This window comes from Ciconia boyciana, chromosome 1 (assembly GCF_034638445.1).
Source record: "Ciconia boyciana chromosome 1, ASM3463844v1, whole genome shotgun sequence".
NCBI classification, from domain to species: domain Eukaryota; kingdom Metazoa; phylum Chordata; class Aves; order Ciconiiformes; family Ciconiidae; genus Ciconia; species Ciconia boyciana.
The window spans coordinates 219,756,264-219,775,993 of record NC_132934.1 but is presented as its reverse complement, the minus strand read 5'-3'; the positions used below and the strand labels follow the sequence as shown (position 1 = coordinate 219,775,993).

The following is a 19,730-nucleotide window of genomic DNA, read 5'->3' as shown; positions in this document are numbered from 1 at the left end:
CGACAGGTCTCCGCCACCACAAGCAGCGCCGCCGGGCCCCGGGCTCCCGCCCGGGCAGCCCCCGCTCGCAGGGCGCCCATGGGGCCCCACCGCCGCCAGCCCCGCTCCCGGGGGGGCCGAGCCGCTCCAGGCGCGCCCTGCCCGCGGTGGCGGGGTCCCCGCGGAGGCAGCCCCGACCGCGGGGGCCGAGCGCGGCGTCCCCCCCTCCCCGCGCCTCGGAGCAGCCGCGGGGAAATGCAGGCACTTAGTCATTTAGAGGAATTTTTCACTTATCTCAAAGCAACAGTGTAATTGTCTAACTACCACCTACGAAACAAAAAACACCTCTGTAGCCCTTCCTGTATTGTCAACGTACACATATATATTACTCTGGCATAAAGCAAGGCCCCGGGGGGCTTTCAGCATCCCGCGCTGCCTCCTCTTCTTCCCCTGCCAGACGTGCATCCTCCTCTGCCCTCAGCAGGTGAAGCAGCCGGGGTGGCCTCGGGCAGCAGCCCACCGTCGGGGACGCGCTGGGTGGTGGCACGGGGGGCTTGGGACGGAGGGGGCGGCGGGGCGGGGACCCCGGGCTTGGCGGAGAGCTCGGGGGTCGCGTGGTGCCAGGCGGCAGCCTCGAGGGATGCGGGAGGGTGGCTGGGGCTCCTCTGCCAGCCCCGGCACCGGGCGCTGCGGGCAGGGGCTGCAGAGCCGCCCCTGTGGGGAGCGGGGCTCGGCCCCGGGGACGGAGCGGGGCTCGGCCCCGGGGAAGGGCTCGCCCCGGGACGGAGCGGGGCTCGGCCCCCAGGCAGTCGCTGTCCCGAGCCAGGGACTCCCCTTCGGTGGCCCAGGCCGCGACGGGGGAAGCACGCAGAGGCGAGGGCTCTGAGCGGCAGGATGCGACCCGCAGCCCGCCGAGGGGGCACGGGAGAGCGGCCGAGCCCCAGGCAGCAGCGGGGGCTGGACCGAGACCTGCCACGGGCTGTGCCGGCACCAAACAGCGGCAGGGCCCGGGCCGCGGGCCGGCACAGCCAGGCAGACCCTGACCGCCGGCCGGAGCGAGCGTGGCCGCAGGGCAGGGAGGATGCTGCCCGCGCGGCCTTTAAGGGCAGCGGGCGCCCGGGTGAGCCTCCGCCATCCCCGCCTGCGTCCCCTTGGTCCTGGGAGAGGGCGCAGAGCCCCCCCGCACCCGGCCCGAGGGCACAGCCGCTTCGGGGGATGGAGCCAGGAGATGGGGAGGCCGTTTCCGGGCTCCTGCCAGCCCCGCACAGCCCGCCGCTCCCCGGCCAAGGGGAGCCCCGCCGTGCCCCGCTCCCCGCCTCTGGCCCTGCCCGACCAGCGCACGGGGACCGGGGACGGGCCCCGCACCCGGGAGCCCCCTCCTCTTCGCGCGGATGGGGCGCCCGGACCTGGCTCCGCAACCAGCACCCCTGGGGGACGGCCCTTCCCCGGAGGACGTCACCAGGGTCCCCGCTCCCCGTCCCACCGAGCCCCTGGGGCGCGTCTGGGTCCGGAGGAGCTGCCTCCGGCCCCGCTCCCCCGGGCAGGCCCAGGGGCCTGGGGAGGAAAGACGAGGGCAGCCGTGGGCTCCTCCGCCCCGAGCGGCTGCCCCAGCATCCAACCCCCGCCGCGTACAGACCCAGCCCTGCTCCAGCAGCTCGGGCCCCGGGGCGCGTCTCCGGCAGCGCCGTGCCCGGCCGGGCAGAGCAGCTGGGTGGGCAGCCCCGTCCCACCACGGAAACCCAGCGGGCTGCAGCGGCCTCCGGTGCGAGTGGGAGCGGGCCAAGGGCAGGCTGCGGGCAGAGCTCCTGGATGCACGAGTACCGGCAAGGGCAGAGCCCTCCCTGCGAGGGCGTTTTACTCGCTCCTGCTCATCGAGAGCGCGCAAACAGGGATTCCCCTTCCCAACCGTCACGGTGATGGGGGCCGGGGTGTCGAAAAGTGGCTCACACAAACGAGGAGAAAACGGCCGTGCCGTCCGCGAGGCAGCTCGCCCGAACGCTCGCACCTGAGTCACCCCGAGAGGCGAGCGGGGAGCGCGCTGCCTCCTCGGGGAGCAGCCGCGGCGGGCGCTCCGCGCGCTCCCACCACCCCGACCTTCCATACAGCCTGTGCAAAAGTTGGAAGAGGCAGAAGAACCGGAAAAAAAAATTAATAATAATAATAATAAAAAATAAAATAAAAAAATAAAACCACATTGAAACCAAACCCAAATGCCGTGTGGCTGAGCAGAGGCAGGAGTAACTGGAAGCCATGCACAGCAAAGCCAGGGACTGCAGCAGTCGGAAGGGGAGAAAGGGCGGCTGTTCTCTTCGGGGGGAGCGGTCGCCTTCTTTTTTTTCTCAGAGGTCAGGAAATAAATAAGTTTAAATAGCTCCTCCCGCTGCCGGTGGTAGGCGAGGTGACTCAGAAACAGAGGGTGCGGAGGGGAGGGCAGCGGGTGCTGGCCAGCACCCGAGCCCGCGGGGTCCGGGACGGGCGGGTGCGCGGCGTTCCCGATGCACGGCCGCCCCCCGGTCCCAGCGGGTCGCGCTCCTGGGTGGGTTTCCTCTTCCCCCCCTCCTCTCTCTACTTCTTGGGCTTCTTGAAGATCTTTAGGGGGAACTTTTTCTTGCTCTGGCCGAGGTCGACCTCATCGCCCGTCAAGCTGCTGTCCTCGTCCCCCGGGCTCTTCTTGGCAGCCAGCTGCGGGATGCGGGTGCTCTTGGCGCTGCTGGGCCGGCAGTCAGAGATGGGGGAGGGGGTGTCGGGGTCGGTGGAGCTGGGGCTGTGGGAGCGGGAGGAATCCGAGTGGCTGTGCTTGCCGGCTGTCGGGTGGCTGATCTCCCCCAGGCTGGAGGACTTCTCCATGCCGTGGTTCACCATCATCATCTTCTTCATCACCATGGGGCTCTCGGGCAGCCGCTCCGGCAAAGCCCCCAGGGCGGAGGCTTCGGCGTGCCTGCTGCCGCCGTTGGGGGTGGGCGCGCCGGCGGCAGGGTGGCCGGGGGCAGCCTCCTCGATGGACCTGGTCAGCAGGTTGGGCCGGGCAGCCAGCAGCTTGGGCGCAGAGCTGGGGATACGCTGGTGGTCGCTCAGGTGCGGGATGGAGGAGTCGGAGTCGCAGCGAGTTAAGTCTCTGGGGTGGAGAGGGCGGAGGGGGGAGAGAGGTCGTTAGCGCCGCTGGCCCGGTAGCCCGGGGACGCGCGCCCGAGCCTGCGCACGCACGCGGACGCAGCAGCTGAGGGACGGGCAGGGCAGGGCAGGGCAGGGCAGGGGAACCCCCCCGAGGCAGCCCCGTCCCGCGCCAGCGCCTTGCAGCGAGCCCCCGGGGAGCAGGAGCAGGGCGGGCGTCTGCCCTGCTCCTGCCGCCTCGCCCGCTGGTTCTGCGCCTCCGTAGCAGTGCCAGGGGACGGCTGCAGCGGGCACCCCCGGGGATGGGGGGGCTCGTCCCGCCCGGTGCCAGCTAGCCAGCAGACGGGGCAAAGCGGCCCGCTGCTGCAGGCAGGGCTGCTCGCCGCCTCCCCCGCAAGCGCAGCCCCTCTCCCCAGCGCGGGCCGCAGGCGAGCTCGCTGCCAGCACCCACCCAGCAGGAGCCGAACGGCCGCCGGGCTCTGCGCCGCGGGGAGCTGGAGGGAAGCACTGTACCTGGAGGCAGAACCAGAGGGATCGAGGCCCCGATCCACGAGGCAGCAGCAAGCGCTCGGCCCTGCGCTCGTCGGCCCAAAGGCACCGGCGGCGGCTCCAGAGGCCGTCAGGGGCCCTTGACCAGGCACAGCAGGGGCTGGCCGGCCGCCGCTGGGCTCTGCTCAGAGCCGGCAGCTCCCTCCCACGCCCTGAGAAACGACGCTGCCAGCCCGCTTCTCCCCCATGGATCCCGGCGGGAGCTGGACCAGGGCGCTCACGGCATTGCACCGTTTGCCCTGGCCCCTGGAGAACCAGGGCAGCTGCGAGAGCCGGTGCCCTTCCAGCAGCAGGACCGGGGCCACCTCCATCGGAGGGTTCCTCTGCACTCGCTCAGCTCGCATCTGTGCGCGCGCGCGCCCGCTTCACCCCTCCGAGCCGCGAGGCTGCGGCCTGACCCCAGCCCCGGGACGGAAAGCGCCGGACCGACGGTTTCCCCCTTTTCCTGGGTCAGCCGGTGCAAACCTCTAATCCCGGAGGGAGGAATTAGAGGTTCGGCTTTCCCACGCGAAGCCATGCCCGAGCGCGCTCCTGCCACGCAGCTGCCCGTGGTCGCTGCCTGCAGACCCTCTGCTGCACAGCGGTTTGTGCCCCCGGCCTGAGGAGCTCCCAGATCCTTTCTGAAGTGGAGAGTGGGAGGTAGGAGGAAGGGAGGAATGGGAAGTCACAGCTTACTCCTTCCAGCCGGGACCACCCGGACGGGTGCAACGCTGCTGTACCCAACATCCCCACGGTCCCTGCCGAAACCTGCTAGCGTGCCCGTGCAGCCGGACGAAGAGCTACGCTGCTCTCGCTACCACCTACTTGAACGCTGGCCTCAAGGCTCGGACGCCGCACGGCGATGGCTCCTGCCTGACAGGGCGGGCGCAGGCAGGGAGGGACGGGGGCTGCGAGGGGACCCGGCCCTTGCCTCTTACTCAGGGTCTGCACCAGCTGGAGGCAAGAAGTACAGAATGGGAAAGGCGAATGGAGAGAAAAGGAGCAAAGAGGAGAAGCGAAAGGGTGTGAGAAGAGCGACGGGAGGTGCTCACCAGCTCCGCGGGCCCTGCCGTCCCCTGCTCCCCGCTCCCGGCGCCGACCCCCCACGCAGCTGAGCCCCAGGACCTGAGTCACCACGCGCGCTTAGCCCTGCCGCGCTCAGCACCAAACCCGCCCCGCACGGCCCGTGAAGAGCCCCCAGTTCCTCTTTTACGGTACCATCATAAAGACCGTCGGAGTCTGGAGGCAGCAAAAGAGAGAGGCCAGACGAGAGAAGACGCGCTCACTACAGAGCCGGTACGTCAGGAGCCTTCCGGGTGGGATGGGGCAGACGCTCGGGAAAAGCGACTGCAGCAACAGACCACAAAGCCACCCCATACGGCTGCCCTAGCACGAGGTGCTTGTAAAAGGCAGGGAAGATTCTCCTCAGACCACTGCCCTCCGTAATGGTAGCACGGGTATCTGTTAACAAAACCCACTGAATAAACTTGGGCCCTCGTTTAACAGCTCCGTAGGAATGTATGGAGGAAAGGGGCACTAAAAAGCCCCGTGGATGGTTAGGATACAGCCCAAGATCCGCTGCGAGAGCCCAGCTGTGGAGATTGTCTCATCTCTTATTTTAACGAGAAGAAAATAGCCCCAGGCATTGCTGGAATAGTCCTTGCCTTTCGCACACACACAACTGAGCCCATCTGACATCCGAGCGGTGGAGAGCCGCATCCCCAAGGTTAGCAGCAGGCAGGGGAGAACAGGAACGGAACCATTTGGATGGTGTGAAATCCCCAGCTATTCTGAGTGAGCATCTTGGAGGCCGTCCAAGGGAGACAACTGTGATGAAACGCACGGTGTGGAGCCTCGGGAGCTCCCGATTCCCCAGCACCACCAGCAGATACCGCGGCTCCGCAGAAGGTCGCTGCCACGGCTCACATCCCACAGCTTTCACTGGGATAACTGGGGCTGGGTCACAGGCCGCCCGCTTCAGGAACAGCAGCATCAAGAAAACTTCACGGGGCTGAACATGGGAGTATTTCAGAGCCATCTTCCAAAAGGTGGACACCGACGGCACCCACGCAACCCAGGGGGCTCGAGACCTCAGGCTGCTGCTAGTAAATGCAGAGGGAAGACACAACTGCAGTCACAACAACTCGACTCCTTTCCTTCAAGAAAGTTAGGGGTCCCATGCTCTTCCTGAACCGTTCCTTGTCCATGCCGGTGCTTAACACACCTGCAAAGGGGGAATTTCTGCCAGGCCGCTCGTTGTGTCACCTCTCTCAAGAAAGGGTGGCAGAAGCCATCGCGTGCACGTGCTGAGCTGTTGAGAGAGACGCTGCGAGGGTGAGCCGGTGCTGAACACGTGCTTCAGAGGTTTATTTCCTCCACAAATTCCTAGAAAGCGCTCCCTTTCCACAAAAACAAAGCAGACTTCGGCCACACGGTTTGGCACCAGCCCTACAGACCGATGCCAAGCAAGGGGAGGCAGCAGCCGGCACTCGGTCCCAGCACACCGAGAGAGCGGGGCTGCTGCGGGAGCTGCATCTTCTGAGCTGCCCGTGGGCTGCCCGTCCCCGCTGGCTGCAGAGTTGAGTTCAGGGTAAAAGGCTCCAGCCGGACTCTGCTCAGCCACCGCCGTATGGGCAAACGGGTGAGGCAGCAGGGGAAGGCAGCAGGGCAAAACCTTGGCCTGGAAACGCCGCTGATCTGAGCCAGGGCTACGGGCAGGCAGGACCACCTCCAGGCAGCGCGGGCAGGTCTGCAGCGCCCGCTCCGGACTCATTCCGGCTGATCCCGTCAGGCTGGCGTGCCGCTGCGGCGGGGTCGGACCACCGCTTCCCCGGTGCCGGGGTCGCTGCCTTTGCTCACGAGCTTTGCCTGGAAACGGGTCTCGGCTGAGTTCAGCACGGGGCCACCGAGTGACCTCCCCGTGGACCGTGGCGCAAGAGCAGAGCGCCCGCTGCTGAAGTTCACCCGAGGAAGCGGCTGAGCACCGTGCGGATGCAGCGCGCCGTGGCCAGTGAAGGCAGGTTTAGACAGTAACGCCTGCTCGCTTGAAATTCAATGTTGTAACTCCACCGAGGAATATTCTTTTCCGGTAAAAGTCAACCCAACCTCTCTACTGGCTGCCAGAATCACAAAGGTATCTGGGTGCGGGTCAGTGAAAAGAAAACCTTTAAAAAAACCCCCGAGATAATAGCAAATACAGCAAAAAATATTTTTTTTAACTGAGGTGACTTTAAAAATGCCTTATTTGTGAAGAAGGTGAGTTCTCTCCCTGCTGAGATCTGCAAATGCCCATTAGCTCGGAGGCCATCCGGCGAGCCTCTCCCCTTCTCTCACAAGGTCCTGCAGAGTTTTTAAATCCAGAAGAGACAAAAGCAAACCTGTGGCTACGGCACCGTGTGGAGAAAATGACGACAGCAGATGGAGAAACATCCTCCGGTCCAGGAGGATTTTCTTCCCCTGAGCTGGGAACCTGATCCTCGGACAGCTGCTCCCGCGCCCCGGGGAGACGGAGGCGAAACGCTGCCTCTGGGCGATGCCGGCGAGCAGCCTGGAGCAGGTCCTCGGTGCACCACGGCCGCCGCGTCTCCTCCCGGGACCGCTCTCACGGCAGCAGAGGGTCCCTGGGCACCAAGGGGTCGGTGGTCGGTTTGTGGGGTCCACCTCCCCGTTGCAGGCATGGCTGTCGCTGCTGCTCTCTGGGGACGCCCTGCCCCGGAGCGGCCGGCCGGCACCGCGCTGGGTGCCGCGCTTGGTCCAACCTTGTTGGACCACCATTTTGTCTCCCTGGGCACACTGGCTTGCCGTCCAGAGGGGGACTGAAGGAGCTGATGAGGGGAAAGGGCCGACGAGCACACACTTTTCAAATATCCCAGCGGTGCTAGGCTAACCCATTGTATTCATAATGTATCCAGCTGTAACTCAGGAATATATTCCTGAAGGGGAGAGGCAAGACACCGTGCCTGCTGACACCAGCACACCAAGTGGCACATCAGCGGTGGGCAGCGGAGAAGACCCCAAGCAGCAGCAGCCCCCACGCCGCCCTGCGAAGCTGCGGTTCGACCCACGGCAGCCGAGACGCAGGCGCGAGGCGCCGGCACACGGCAGAGAGCTCACCACGCCGGGCGGCGGCAGGGGACGACCCAAGGGGCCGGCCGGGCCACTGACCCACCCCGACAGCCGACGGACCGGGACATTCGGCACATGCAGAGGGACCTCCCGAGTCCCCGCTGCGGCACCCAAGGCAGGGGCTGATTTTCAGAACCGAACACCAGCAGCTGGCAACTTTTGCTGGGACTTTCTACAGCCCCAAACGATCCTTTCCGGCAGTTCCCGCAGGTAAGCGCACGACAGGGGAGGGGTGCGTCCACGGGGACACGGCTCCCTGCACGCAGCCGGCTTTGCCAGAGGGAGCAAGGAGGAGGGGACGCTCCCGAGCCCAGGGCCGGGACAAGAGGGGAGGAAAGAACGTTGCCAGGATATTGCCGGTCATCTTGGGTGAGGCTCAGCCAGAAAGGGCTGGCCTACGTCCTGCTCATTTTCATGAGGCCTGTGCTCCCGAAGCGGTATGGCACATTTTCAAGAGGACGCGCTGGCCCAGCCTCGATGCTATCACGGGAAGGTGCCTTCAGAGAGAGCGCTTCTGCGGTGCAGCAGGAACTACCGAACGCTCGTCCCTCCTGAAAACCTCGGACCACCAACTGAACAGGAAAATACCTGGGAGCCTCACTTAAGACAGCATGTTTCTCGGTCCCAGCTGCACTGCCGCAAGGTTCACCGCTTTTTCGATGTAGCTGGGCACGCTTACGATCTATGAAGACCGAAGCTGACGGCGTTAACCTACGCGAAGGCAGGAGGCGTGCGTTGATGCTGTTTTTATCTGCTTTCACCTGCGCTTCCTACCGTGCCACTCCAAGAATCCGAACCGACTGCGGTGAATGAGAGAGGGTGAGAAAATGGGAATGGGCTGACTTTGCAAACAAAAGAAGCAGAGAGCAAAGCATGGAGTAAAGAAAGGCTGGCAGGGGTGGAGAAAGAGAGGAGAGGGCAGGAGGATGACATAGAATAAATGTTTATTTCTCCTCAACTCTGCACCCTGTTGAATGATCTCTCCCGGTGGGCTCCTGCTGTCTGCACCATCCAGGACAGAGGCTGTAGGAAGCTGAGGAGCGGCTCAAGGGCGTTTGCCGCTAAAGCAGGGCTTGGTCTACCAGCCTCATACAGACCTTGCTGCCTCGACCGCTCCCTGCCCTTTACCAAGAGCACCCATAGCTGCAAGGCTATACATCATACGCCTAGCTAGCATGTGGCAGCAGGGCAGCAAAGGCTTCCCCTAAGGCAGGATCAGATTTGCTGCAGGCTTAGTTATTCTGCTGCGCTCAGCGTGGCACGGTCAGGGGCTTAGAAACAGCCTCTACACTGCAAACCCAACAGTAATTTCTTCCCTTCCATTCTGTAAGAGCTGTGAATTACTCTTTTCACTGGATTACTGACACTCGCCTTTCGCTTTGCCTGCCACCTCCCTTCCCCGTTGGAAAAGGGCCACCGGTGCGGGGATTGGGTCCTACGCTCCCATCTCCATCAGGTTTATCCACGGGTACCACTTGAAGCAGGCACTGGCAGCAGAAACCTCTGTGCACACAGCACCCTCCAGCCCCTCTCCCCCCCAGGGACGCCCAGTCCCCTTCATTAACATTAAAAAACACACATCAGCCTTCAAAATCAGAACAGCTCTGACCTTATTTACACCGGATCCTCTGAAGCCAATTGCAAAAGAGAAGCACACAGTGAGGAGTTCATGAAAGCAATTCACCGGCCATGCGCTGGCCTTGCCTGGAGAGAAGGTCCCTACCAGGTTAACCCCCAGCAGACTTTAGCACCGTATACACCTTGCACGGAGAGAAGCCATCTCCGAGCCTTTCTCTGGGGGAACGGCTTGTTTGAGACGATTTCTCTTGTGAGGTCTCGCCAGCATTGGCATCTGCTGGATACGAGAGAGGCTAAAGCGATCCAGCAGTCCAAAGCACTCAAGGTAGCACTCTCCTCCTACCAAGGGAGCCAGGAATTTTTTGGGTTCCGTTTTCGTCCTTGGCAATGACTCCCTGGAAGGCCTTTCTCAGCCTCAGCTTCCCCATCTGTTCTGCTTGCCTCTTTGGGAGGCTGTGGAGCTCGAGGGATGTATGTAAAGGCCTCCAAGACTGGTTATATAAAAGAGAAAGAGCAATACATTGGCTTGTGCTGTGGCATGCCTTCACGGCAGGAGTTTGAGAGATGCATCTAAGCAGGATCTGCTAATGATGCAGTTTGATAAAAAAATAAAAGCAACAAAATAAGAACACATTTGGGCACCCAATTCTTCACTTCTGTTTTCTGAAATGAACAGAGAATGGATGAGCATGGATTTTGGAGTCATCTGCTATTGTGCAGCTGAAGCAAATCTTGGGTGAAAAGTTCTTACTCTGCAAAACTCCAATGCTAAATCAATTTCCCTGCATCAACGGGCGGTCTTTGCTATGGGAACAGGGAGAAAACAGTCCTACCTTCCACTGAACGGTGACCAGTTAGGTCCTGACAAGCTACTAAGTGCCCGTGGGGAATGAGAGGAAGACCCCAGTTACCCTCTCCTAATGACCTCCCAGCACCATTGCCTTTTATAACTGGGGTCCCCAAGTCACACCACGTTTCCCTCTGCCACTCTCAGGGGAGTCTGCAGGATTGAGACTTTAACCTGGTCAGCAATTAAGTGTATCACGGGCCTCCGCTGAAAAAAAAATCATGTTTATACAGCTATTTTTGAAACAGTACATCAGCCTTCAGCTCCCAGGACAAGCCCTGCTTTCTACAGAGACAGGAAGGTCGATGGCAAACAGGGACTGTGCGATGTTACCAGAAGCATTCCCAGCTTTTATCAGTCAAACCGGGACAGCTGCAACTGAACTCAAATTGGCAGTAATTAATCTAAATTTTAATTATGCTGCTTCTCGTAATCCCCAAACAAACATTACTAAATTAACCAAGACGTTGCTCTTTCATCGTCCATTGTGCAGCAGGTGCAGCGATTTCCCCCCGCCCCATACTCCAGGATCCATGATCCGCCCGGGGCTGCACACGCGCTGCTGGCTCTCGCAGCCTGGGCTCGGGGATGCGCTGGTCCGGGGGCAGCCCGGCTTTGAGACACACGAGTTAGCGAGGGGGTGAGACATCCAAAACAGAGACTGTGTAAACGATGTCAGGAGAGAACCTACGCCTAAGGGCAGAGGTACCTACAGATAAAGGAATAATGGCACAACGTGCGGGGACGAATGAAGATGTGGCGACTTGGAATGTTGTCCTGCCTGGGTAAGTAAACACGAGAGGACAGTGCCCCTTCCTTGACGTCCTCACTGAGGGACTTCCAGCCTTTTCCCAGAAGCCTGTTCCCTAACACTGAGGATAAGGAGACTATTTTTAATTTTACCAAGGAGAAAGCGCAGGACAGAGAGATGAAATGACTTGGCCACGGTCACAGGCAGCTCCCCGGCAGGGCAGGAGGACGGGACTCCCCGACGGCCCATCGCAGCCCTTCCACCGTCCGCTTCAGCGCCGACACCTCCGCACCGAGCGCCTGCAACGCCCCTGAACCAGAGCCCAGGCAAAGCACAGGCCCCCCTCGCACCTTCGCCGAGGGTTTCGGACAAGCATCTGAATGGACGCAGGCTCAAACAGCGCTCTGGAGCTGGGTGCATCCATGGGGCGAGGACCTCCAACGACTGCTGCCCGCGGACCTCGTTCGGAAGACAGGCACCCGGGGCCGCCCAAGGAACGCGATCCTCTGCTTGGGGTACAGAAGGTTTCTGAACTCGGGATGGCTGCCGGAGGCCCCCTCGCAGCACCCCAGGTAGACCAGACAGGATTCCCACATCTATGGCCCACCCCATCCTTCGCCTCTCTAACGCCGGCGCGGTGAATCAGGAGAGGTCAGGGATTTAGGGACGTGGATGATGACCGGTCCCTTGCATCCTATCGTACTTAGGTCTCCAAGGAGCCATGGCTTGCCGGCTGTTACTACTGAAAGGGACCAAGCTAAAGCCGGTGATCCAGGAATAAGCAGCTCCAACTCCCTCCTCATGATTCAGACCAAACACAGCCTTAGCCAAAACACAACCATGCCTCATCCCCTACCAAAGCAGAGGTAGAGCCACTCGGAAACACAAAATTCCTGAACGCTGCTTTTTGCCACCTCTTAACACCAGCTCAAATTTCAAAACCTCCCGCAGCACCGACTACTATCTCATAGTATCTACCCATCGTGTTTCCTTTGCAATTCGCTTGCAAAGACCCCAAATAAGTCAAGGCTTCAAATAAGGTCAGTGTTTGTTTGATTAGTTGTGTTACCTTTGTTCTCACAGGTGCCTCACCCAAGTGAAAGACTGACTGACTTAGCAATAACCGCGTGCCCAGGAATTCTCGTTTGCTTAGCTACAGTTAACAACAGCACCTCCTCGGCTTATGCACCCACTGAGTTCGCAGATATGGGAACGGACCATGGAGCACTCCTTAGAGGGTCCACTGGCACGGGAGAGCGGTTGAAGAAACAAACATGTGGATAAATAATGAAACAAAGGCCCAAAAGGAAAGGGCACAAGGAATCTAGGAGAAAGAGCACCCGAGCAGGCATCAGCTCTGAGACACAGCAGGCAAGAGGGAGCTAGAAAAGAAACAGCAATATACCCAAAGCTCTCAGTGCGACAGCGAACTCCAGAGGTGACATCAGGAGGGGGTAGATCAGGGATGGAGTCCATCTGAAGGAAATAAGAGGAGGTGGTGTGATGGTAACAGATAGGGTGGACATGGCAAGCAGGAGCAGATGCAGTGGTGGTGGATGAGGAGCAAGAGCTGGAAGAGGTGGTGGCGGCAGCAGATGATGGGCTGGTGCCGGGAAGGTCGGAACTGAAAGACTGTCCAGAGGAGAGGCTGTGCATTCGACGGAGAGACACTCTGCCTGCCCGGTAATGGGCAGGTTGGCCCAACTCATTCTGGCCTTGCACATAACTCTCTACCAACCTCTGAGATCCGTGGGCGTGCTGTGGGTCCACCAGGCGCTGGCGAACTGTGCTGGGCAAGGCAGGAGCTGTAAAGAGAGAAAGGGGAGAACGCTAAAGGCAGCCGGAAAGAGACTGCACATCAAATCGGTGAGGAGGCACCGCGATGAAGCTGCTGCCCACGGCCAGGCCTACGCACCACAGCACCATGCCTTCTGCCACCGGGACCCTGGCTCGGGCCACTGCAGCCATCCCACCTTGTGCTATAAGTTATGCTGGTTTAATGCAGAAGAAGCATTAAGCTGGTGCTACCGCTTAACATGCTAGATTAATGCCCAGCCCATGAAAAACTACATTTGACGTTCCTGATATAGGTGCTTTCTGAACACCTTATCTGATCATCTTGCTTGAAGCAGAAACTGGCTGCATGATTCATCCTACCCAGCTTTACATCAGAGCTACCACCCAGGCTCCCTTTATGGTAACCGTCGGTACTTTCAGGGCATGATTCATTTCGTCCTAACACAGACATCCCAATCGTTCAGATGCTTCGTGCCTTGGTACTACTATTTCCCTACACAGCCTAAAAAAGGAGCCTCCGGTGATCAGTTCAGATGTAGGCGCCTAAAGCCGGCGAGGTGAGCTCCACCCCTGGAGCTCAGCTCTGCTCCTGCCTCCAGCATCGTCGTGCTGGCGCAGCTCCTGGAACAAGGCGCAGGAATGCGGGACCAAAAGCAGGGCTGCGAAGTGCAGCTGCCCTTCGCGTTCAGGCACAGGGAAGTTTCTATGAGGATGCAGAAATCTCCCAGCCTTGTACCCTTCTGCAGGGCAGAAGGGCTGGGACACGTGGCAGACGTATAGGAACTATGATATAACTGGGGAGGCACAGGCTTTCGTCATCGGACCGTGCCTGAAATCATAGCTCTGCTCCAGAAGTGGTATCGTCCGTTCCCCGTCTGTTTGATAATTAGCTTCCTGATCAGAGAGAGGCTCGATTTGAAAAATATTTCCCCCAATTGCAAATTCATCTTGGTTCGGAGAAACAAATTGGACTGCCTCCTTCAGTGCACTGTCACCAGCTAATTAACAGCTGTCAGAGACCATAACGATCTTTCTGGCCGCGTAGTCTTACCTGTCAGGTAACAGAGGCCAGAGAGCTCAGCCACTTGTCTCTGCACCAAGCCTACGCTACCTCTGCACCACACCTACGCACTGAGCCGGAGCCAGGGCTGCCTGCAGAGGCAGAGGGAGGCACCTTCACCGGCACGGGGATCTCTGCACGCTCGTTTCCAGCAGGCAGGGCATTACGCGTGGAACGCCAAGGACCCGCCGGGCTGCGTCGCCATCCTGCAGGCAACCAGCCTGGCTGTATTTAATCCACTAGCTGTAATTTCCATACAAGATGTTCCTTCTTTTGCAGGAGATAAGGTGTTCAGGATTGTTCAGGATTTCTTATATGCATAAGGAATAAATGTAAAGATGGTTAAAAAGGTGGACAGAGAGGAAAGCTAAGAAATGGAGTAGAAGGAGAGCTCCTTCGGGAATCGAAGAACCAGCAAATCACTGCTATAAAACCATACAACTAGGAAATACGAATCTCCTGCAGCCCATCGACAGCTCAGGTACTGAAGGATCACCGCTGGGCCATATTTCAAGTGGAAGAAGGAACAAGCAAGAATAACTCAGGCAACCTTGCTACTTCCACATCCCCAAGGTTAATCACAGTTTCTCTCACGGGGTCCCAGTGCTCAGGTTTGCCCCTCCTTGCTTTTACTACACTGCCCATCTACAAACCTTTCCCTGGAGCTCTTTACACCATCCACTTCCTACTGCAAGGTTTTTTTTTCTCTTAACAGCTCCAGAGCTGAAACGAAATGAAATCGAGCCACACGGAGTCAAGGCAGAAAAAATCCCTTGCTCCGCTGGGGACTGCAAAAACCTGATGGAGGAGGTGAGGGGAGGGTGTTCACGGGCAGAACTGGGGGCTGCCCCAGCCCTCCCGCTGCAGCAGCAACGCTGCTAAGGCAGCAGGGGCGGGAAGAGCAGAGCGGATCTGGCGGGGATAGAGTTTAGGAGTCTCACTTTGGGGCGCTAACGGGGATCGAAGCTCTGCAGAATAATTAACTGGGGGATTACGGGTTTCTGCTACAGGTTTCTTCTTCTCTTGGGCCACGCCTTTGTCCCTAAGGGGTTTGTTTGGTTTTTCCCCCTGGTGTTCCACTCCTCATTTACCAGCCTTCGCGCTCTCCTTTTGCACGACTGACCCTGCGATAAGCACAGGGCCGAAGGCTGAGACCTCGCCTTGCACAGGCCCAGCGGCTCCTCACTTCCCACAAATATTGGTTCACTCCAGACACTGTACGTTTTATCAACACCAGCCAAATGACCTGCTCATCATCTTGAGGAAGACCACCACCATGCAAGCCCTAACCAACGCCAGCGCACAGCCTGGCCGGCTGCCGCACGTGCTCGTCCTTCTCTGTCCCATGACGGCCGGTGTTGGGCAGCGCTCCGCGAAGGGAAGGCTTCCAGCCGAAAACGGGAGGCTCGGCGTCTCTGGGGCTGAGCGTGCCGTCCCCATGGCTCCGGCATCAGGGCGCCGGGGGACAATTAGCATAATAGGTGGCATTGCTCAATTTATTTAAGGATACCGAGGGAAGAAAGGCACGGCAATCGGCAGCAGCCCCCGCGGGGAGGGATCGGGGTCAGCCTCGGCCGGCAGCGGAGGGGCTGCGAGCAAAGCCTGCGTGGAGACGGAGGTGGGATGGGAAAGGGAACGTGAACACCTCCTCCTGGCCTAGCCTGAACCCTTGAGCTCCACCTCAGGGGTAAAAACAAGTAAAAACAACCCTCCAGATTTCACAACTGGATTTTTTTAAAAAGCAAAACCCAAGAGCACGTGAGAACTACAGTGAACTGTGATTCTTCTTCATCCCACCAGACTCTTCCCGGGGGTTAGTAAAGATGCTGATGACTCAGGGAAGAGAGGTACATTCATTAGTTTTCCGTGCCAGAAAGTTGGAAAATTTGTGTATGTATTTTAGTCCAGAAAAGGGGCAGACAGTAGAAAAAAATTAGAATATAACTGAAGAGAACCAAACCAGGGTATTTCCAGAGGGACTGATCCTCCGAGGACAGAGACGAGCGGTCACTGAACCTGCGCCCAAAAAGCCAGGCTGCGTCTGGGATGGGCCAACCGGGTGTGAACAGGAGAGAGAAAAATGTGATTTACCGGGAGAATCATCACGGGCAGTCAGCAACATCCCCAAGACATCTGGGGAGGAAAAACTCTGCACTTCTCTCCGGAAGCTGTTTTTGTACACAAAGAAAGAAAAATCCTCTAGGGAAAGGCAAACGCTCCCTTGCTTTGGGAACCTGGGTGCCCAGCGCTTGCTACACGGAGTCACCACCGGCAGGGATGCAGATCAGCGCTGCGGCACGGAGGCAGGCCGGACGGCCGGCCAGCTCGCCGCCGATGGACCGACGGGAGCTGCAAAAATCTCCCTCGAGGTGTCTCAAGCAAGGTGCAAGAAGCTGAGGCTTAAAATCTCGGATGAAGGCTCACGCCTGTTCGGCTCACGCCCTCCAGAGAGCGTGCTTTAGGTGCTACTCAGGGACTTCAGACATTCCTCTCATTAATACCTAGCTTGCATCTTTGCGAGTGTTTCATTAGAGCTGTCTAGCTTGGTTTCTAATGGTAACTGATAATCACAGAGACTAGTAAGTAGGACACCATTATCTGTTTGATGATTTAAACTTTCCCTACGCATGCCCAACCCCATAAAGCACCAGCTCCATTCCCCACGTTTGCTGAGCCCTGGAAACATGCAAATGCCCTGTTCCTGCTGCCTTAAAAATCCTGCAGGCTACCCAAATCCTCGGTGCTCTGCCTCCATCGCCCTGAGCCCGGCCTCAGCCTTGCCTCCAGACCTTCACAGCATCTCGCCAGAGCCCGAAACCACAAGGGAGGGACGGCGATGGCACGTACAGGCACCTCCTGCAGCGCACGCTGCCAGCCCCGAGACTCTTCTGTTCCTCTTCCCCGCCTCCTCCTCAGTTAAACAGACTTTTGATGAAGTCCTCGCTAGAAAGTGACCCGAATCAGACGTAACCAAGACGACTGCTGCAGGTAACGCTGTCAGCACTGGCTGCCCTCTCCCAGCTGGAGCTCAGAAAGCTGTGCCCTGGCCAGGTCCTGCTCCCTGTGCCACCCAGACCACTGTCGCAGAGCGGCTGTCCGGGCGGCTGGAGCTGCTCTTCAGGCCTCCCGTTCTCTTGTGCAATAGCTAGAGATAGGAAACTGTATTTGGAAAATGCGTTTTTGAGAGAAGCAAAGCTGAATCTGGGTCAGTTGAACATGGGAACAGTAGTCGGGACTGATTCACAAACCTTTCGCAGAGAAGGAGACAGCCTTCGCTTAGCCCAAGAGCTCAGCAATTGAGCGAGTAACAGGCGGAGGGTGACCCAAGCTCAATCCCTTCCTCCGAGAGGTCTGGGCTCATCAGAGCGGGATCATCCAGCCTCCCCCTCCAGCAGCCCCGTTCCTGCCTGCAGGAGCTGATGCACTTTGTATACGGACGGTCACCGATAAAGAGGGAGAGAACGCCCACCTCGGTGACAACACACGCACAGGAGATGGGGCACCGGGGTCTCAGCCTTTGTTCCAGGAAACGTTCGACATGTCGTGACAGGCAGGCAGCATCACCACAGCAGGCTGCTCCTCCCCGCACAGAATGGCAAGAGGTGCAAGTCCAAAGCTGTGCATGGGGGGGGGGGGGGTGTGTCTTCAAGTCTTTTTATATCCCAAACAAGTGCTCTAGCTGAGGGGAGATCGGGAGAATGCACTGCATTTGCCTTTCTCATTTTTGTGAGTCTAGCCCATGCCTTTGGTGGTGTTTTTTTTTGCAAATGGTTAAATTCACGGAGTTGAACAGAACAGCGTACATATGATTAAGTGCTGACTAATAACATCTACAAATTACTAGTTCTGCTGGAAGTAACAGGCTCCAAGCAACCCCAGCAGTGGTGGTCTGGCACTTACGGACATCCCTGACCCTTAACGACTAACAATTTGTCTTTGGTCATTTGAAAACCAACGTAGATACCTTAATTCCTCCTAACGCATCTGAACTACCGTTCCAGGTCTGCCCCGTGTTGCAGCACCCAGCAGCACAGCAGATGCAGACTCACCACGCGCAGCCAACACGGACTACGTACATTGTATGGACATGGGAGACACGATCTCTTCGTCCAAATCGTCCACGTCATCAGTCATGATGAAGTGCGAGGGGTTAGGCCGCGGGGTGCCCATCCAGCTGGGGTCAATGTTAAGGGCTGATGCCAGGCTGTGGATGCCGGGGTTGTTGACAATCTGGAAGCCGCAGAGCAGCTCTATCTGCTGCCAGCGATGCAGGCGCTCCCGCAGCGCAGCCGTCACTTCGCTCAGCGCTTGCCTGGAAGCAAGGTTCAACAGGAAAAATATAGGGAATGAAGGAAAAACACACCATATATTGCCTGAAACCGGGAGTCTAGTGGTTCAGCTTTGCATCCTAATACTTGAGACATCTTTCATTCCATGTTCAGAAATACAGGCATTAAAAAAAAAAAAAACCAGCAATGACTGAAATATCCAGGGATAATCGCTTAAGAATACTGCAGCCTCCTGAATCCTCACTTTGACAGGACTTTAAATTGTTCTGCATAACTGCGACTTCTTATTTCACACATATCAAATTAAAAGGTTATTGATTAAAAGGAGCAAGTCCAATCCCAGCTAACGGAAGTCAACAGAACAAAAGTTCAGCAAAACGAGACCAAGAGCACCTGTACGGGCTATGGTACGCTCGTGTCTGTAGCAGGAGAGGGGTGAAAGAGGCAGGCAGAAATAAGGGAGGATATTAAATAGATACTCACTTTGCAGTTAAGATTTTATGATCAACATCATCTAGAGATGAGCTGTGAGCAACATGAAATGTTCCAAACAGGGTGTTTCGCTTCTTTTTAATTTTTTCAGCCTGGAACATCAACAGAAAAAGATCACAGGAAGAAGACGACCTTATGTTTCCTCCAGGACAAGAACATCCTGGATGGGCTGAGACAGAAATAGTCCCTGCAGCTGTGTGCACACACGTAAATAGTGTGAAGCGGGTTTTTGCTGAAGGATGTTATTCTTCCTAACACGGTGGGCGAGGAATTCGCCCGCAGCGAGTAAGCAGGTTGCGGGTTTCATGCTCCTTGGCCCTTCTCCTTCTTTCCCAAGAGTCAGAGGGAACTGAACCAGCTGCTTCACACAGCAAATGGCTCTCTCATAAAGCCTTGTTTCGTCTTTCCCGTGAGTAAACTATCAGAGAGTAAACTATCACTGTTAATGCTCTAGGGTTGATGGTTTGAGGACGGTTTTTGTTTTGGGGTTGGTTTTTTGCCTTCCCTTTGTGGCACAGTGTATATTCAAAATTAAAGTCTCCACACACGGTGCCCTGGTTCACAGATCTAGTGGCATTAACTTGAGACTTACAAAAGACAAACCAAGGACGTGGACATGAGAACTGACACAGCAAAAGGAAAACCACCGAAATGTTAAAATGTTCAGAATAAAAACATATTAAAGCAGACAAATTTTTCTATGCTGCCAGCTCTGACTGCTGTGTATGTCCACAGAGACAAATACATGTTACAACAGCTTCCCTGCAGCTCATCGCTTTTGGGTTGGCACAGAAAATTTTAAACAACTGGGGATACAGAAATGATTCATCGCTGCAGATCACATGCACACGTTAGAAATTTCGTTGCCTGTGCAGGTAAATCGCCTCGAGCAGGGATCGTGCTTAACGGGTGCAAAACCTTCTGCTTACTGCCTACCCGCAGGCAGCCGTCACCCTCCGCACCTTCCCGGGGCTCCAGCCTGCCCAAGCCAGGCTAAGGCAGCCGGCGGGCACGCCCGGGCCAGTGCCCGCAGCGCCCCGAGAGGCCACCGCTCACCATCACTTCCAGCCCTTACTTACACCTTGATGAAGGTTTGTGCTGCTCTTTAAAAAAATGCAAGTTTAAGGCATTAGAAGGGAAATAAAGAAGGTGCAGAGAAACCACCTCTGCAGG

General features: G+C 57.9%; 1 protein-coding gene across 14 annotated transcripts in view; it reads right to left on the bottom strand.

Moving 5' to 3' along the window:
• Positions 1 to 339: 339 nt before the first annotated feature.
• Positions 340 to 19,730, bottom strand: part of STIM1 (stromal interaction molecule 1) — a 105,165-nt gene continuing 85,774 nt past the window's right edge. For 5 of the 14 annotated variants that reach the window (XM_072851047.1, XM_072851048.1, XM_072851050.1 and 2 more), the window contains 4 exons: positions 18,549 to 18,649; positions 17,853 to 18,088; positions 12,325 to 12,724; positions 340 to 3,094 (listed from right to left, as the gene is read on the bottom strand). In XM_072851047.1, coding sequence (XP_072707148.1) covers positions 2,545 to 3,094; positions 12,325 to 12,724; positions 17,853 to 18,088; positions 18,549 to 18,649 — 1,287 coding nt within the window. In that variant the 3' untranslated portion in view covers positions 340 to 2,544. Of the gene's footprint in view, positions 3,095 to 9,348; positions 9,813 to 12,324; positions 12,725 to 15,736; positions 15,818 to 17,852; positions 18,089 to 18,548; positions 18,650 to 19,730 lie in introns of those variants that run through there. The other 9 variants (XM_072851054.1, XM_072851057.1, XM_072851055.1 and 6 more) reach the window with 5 other exon arrangements.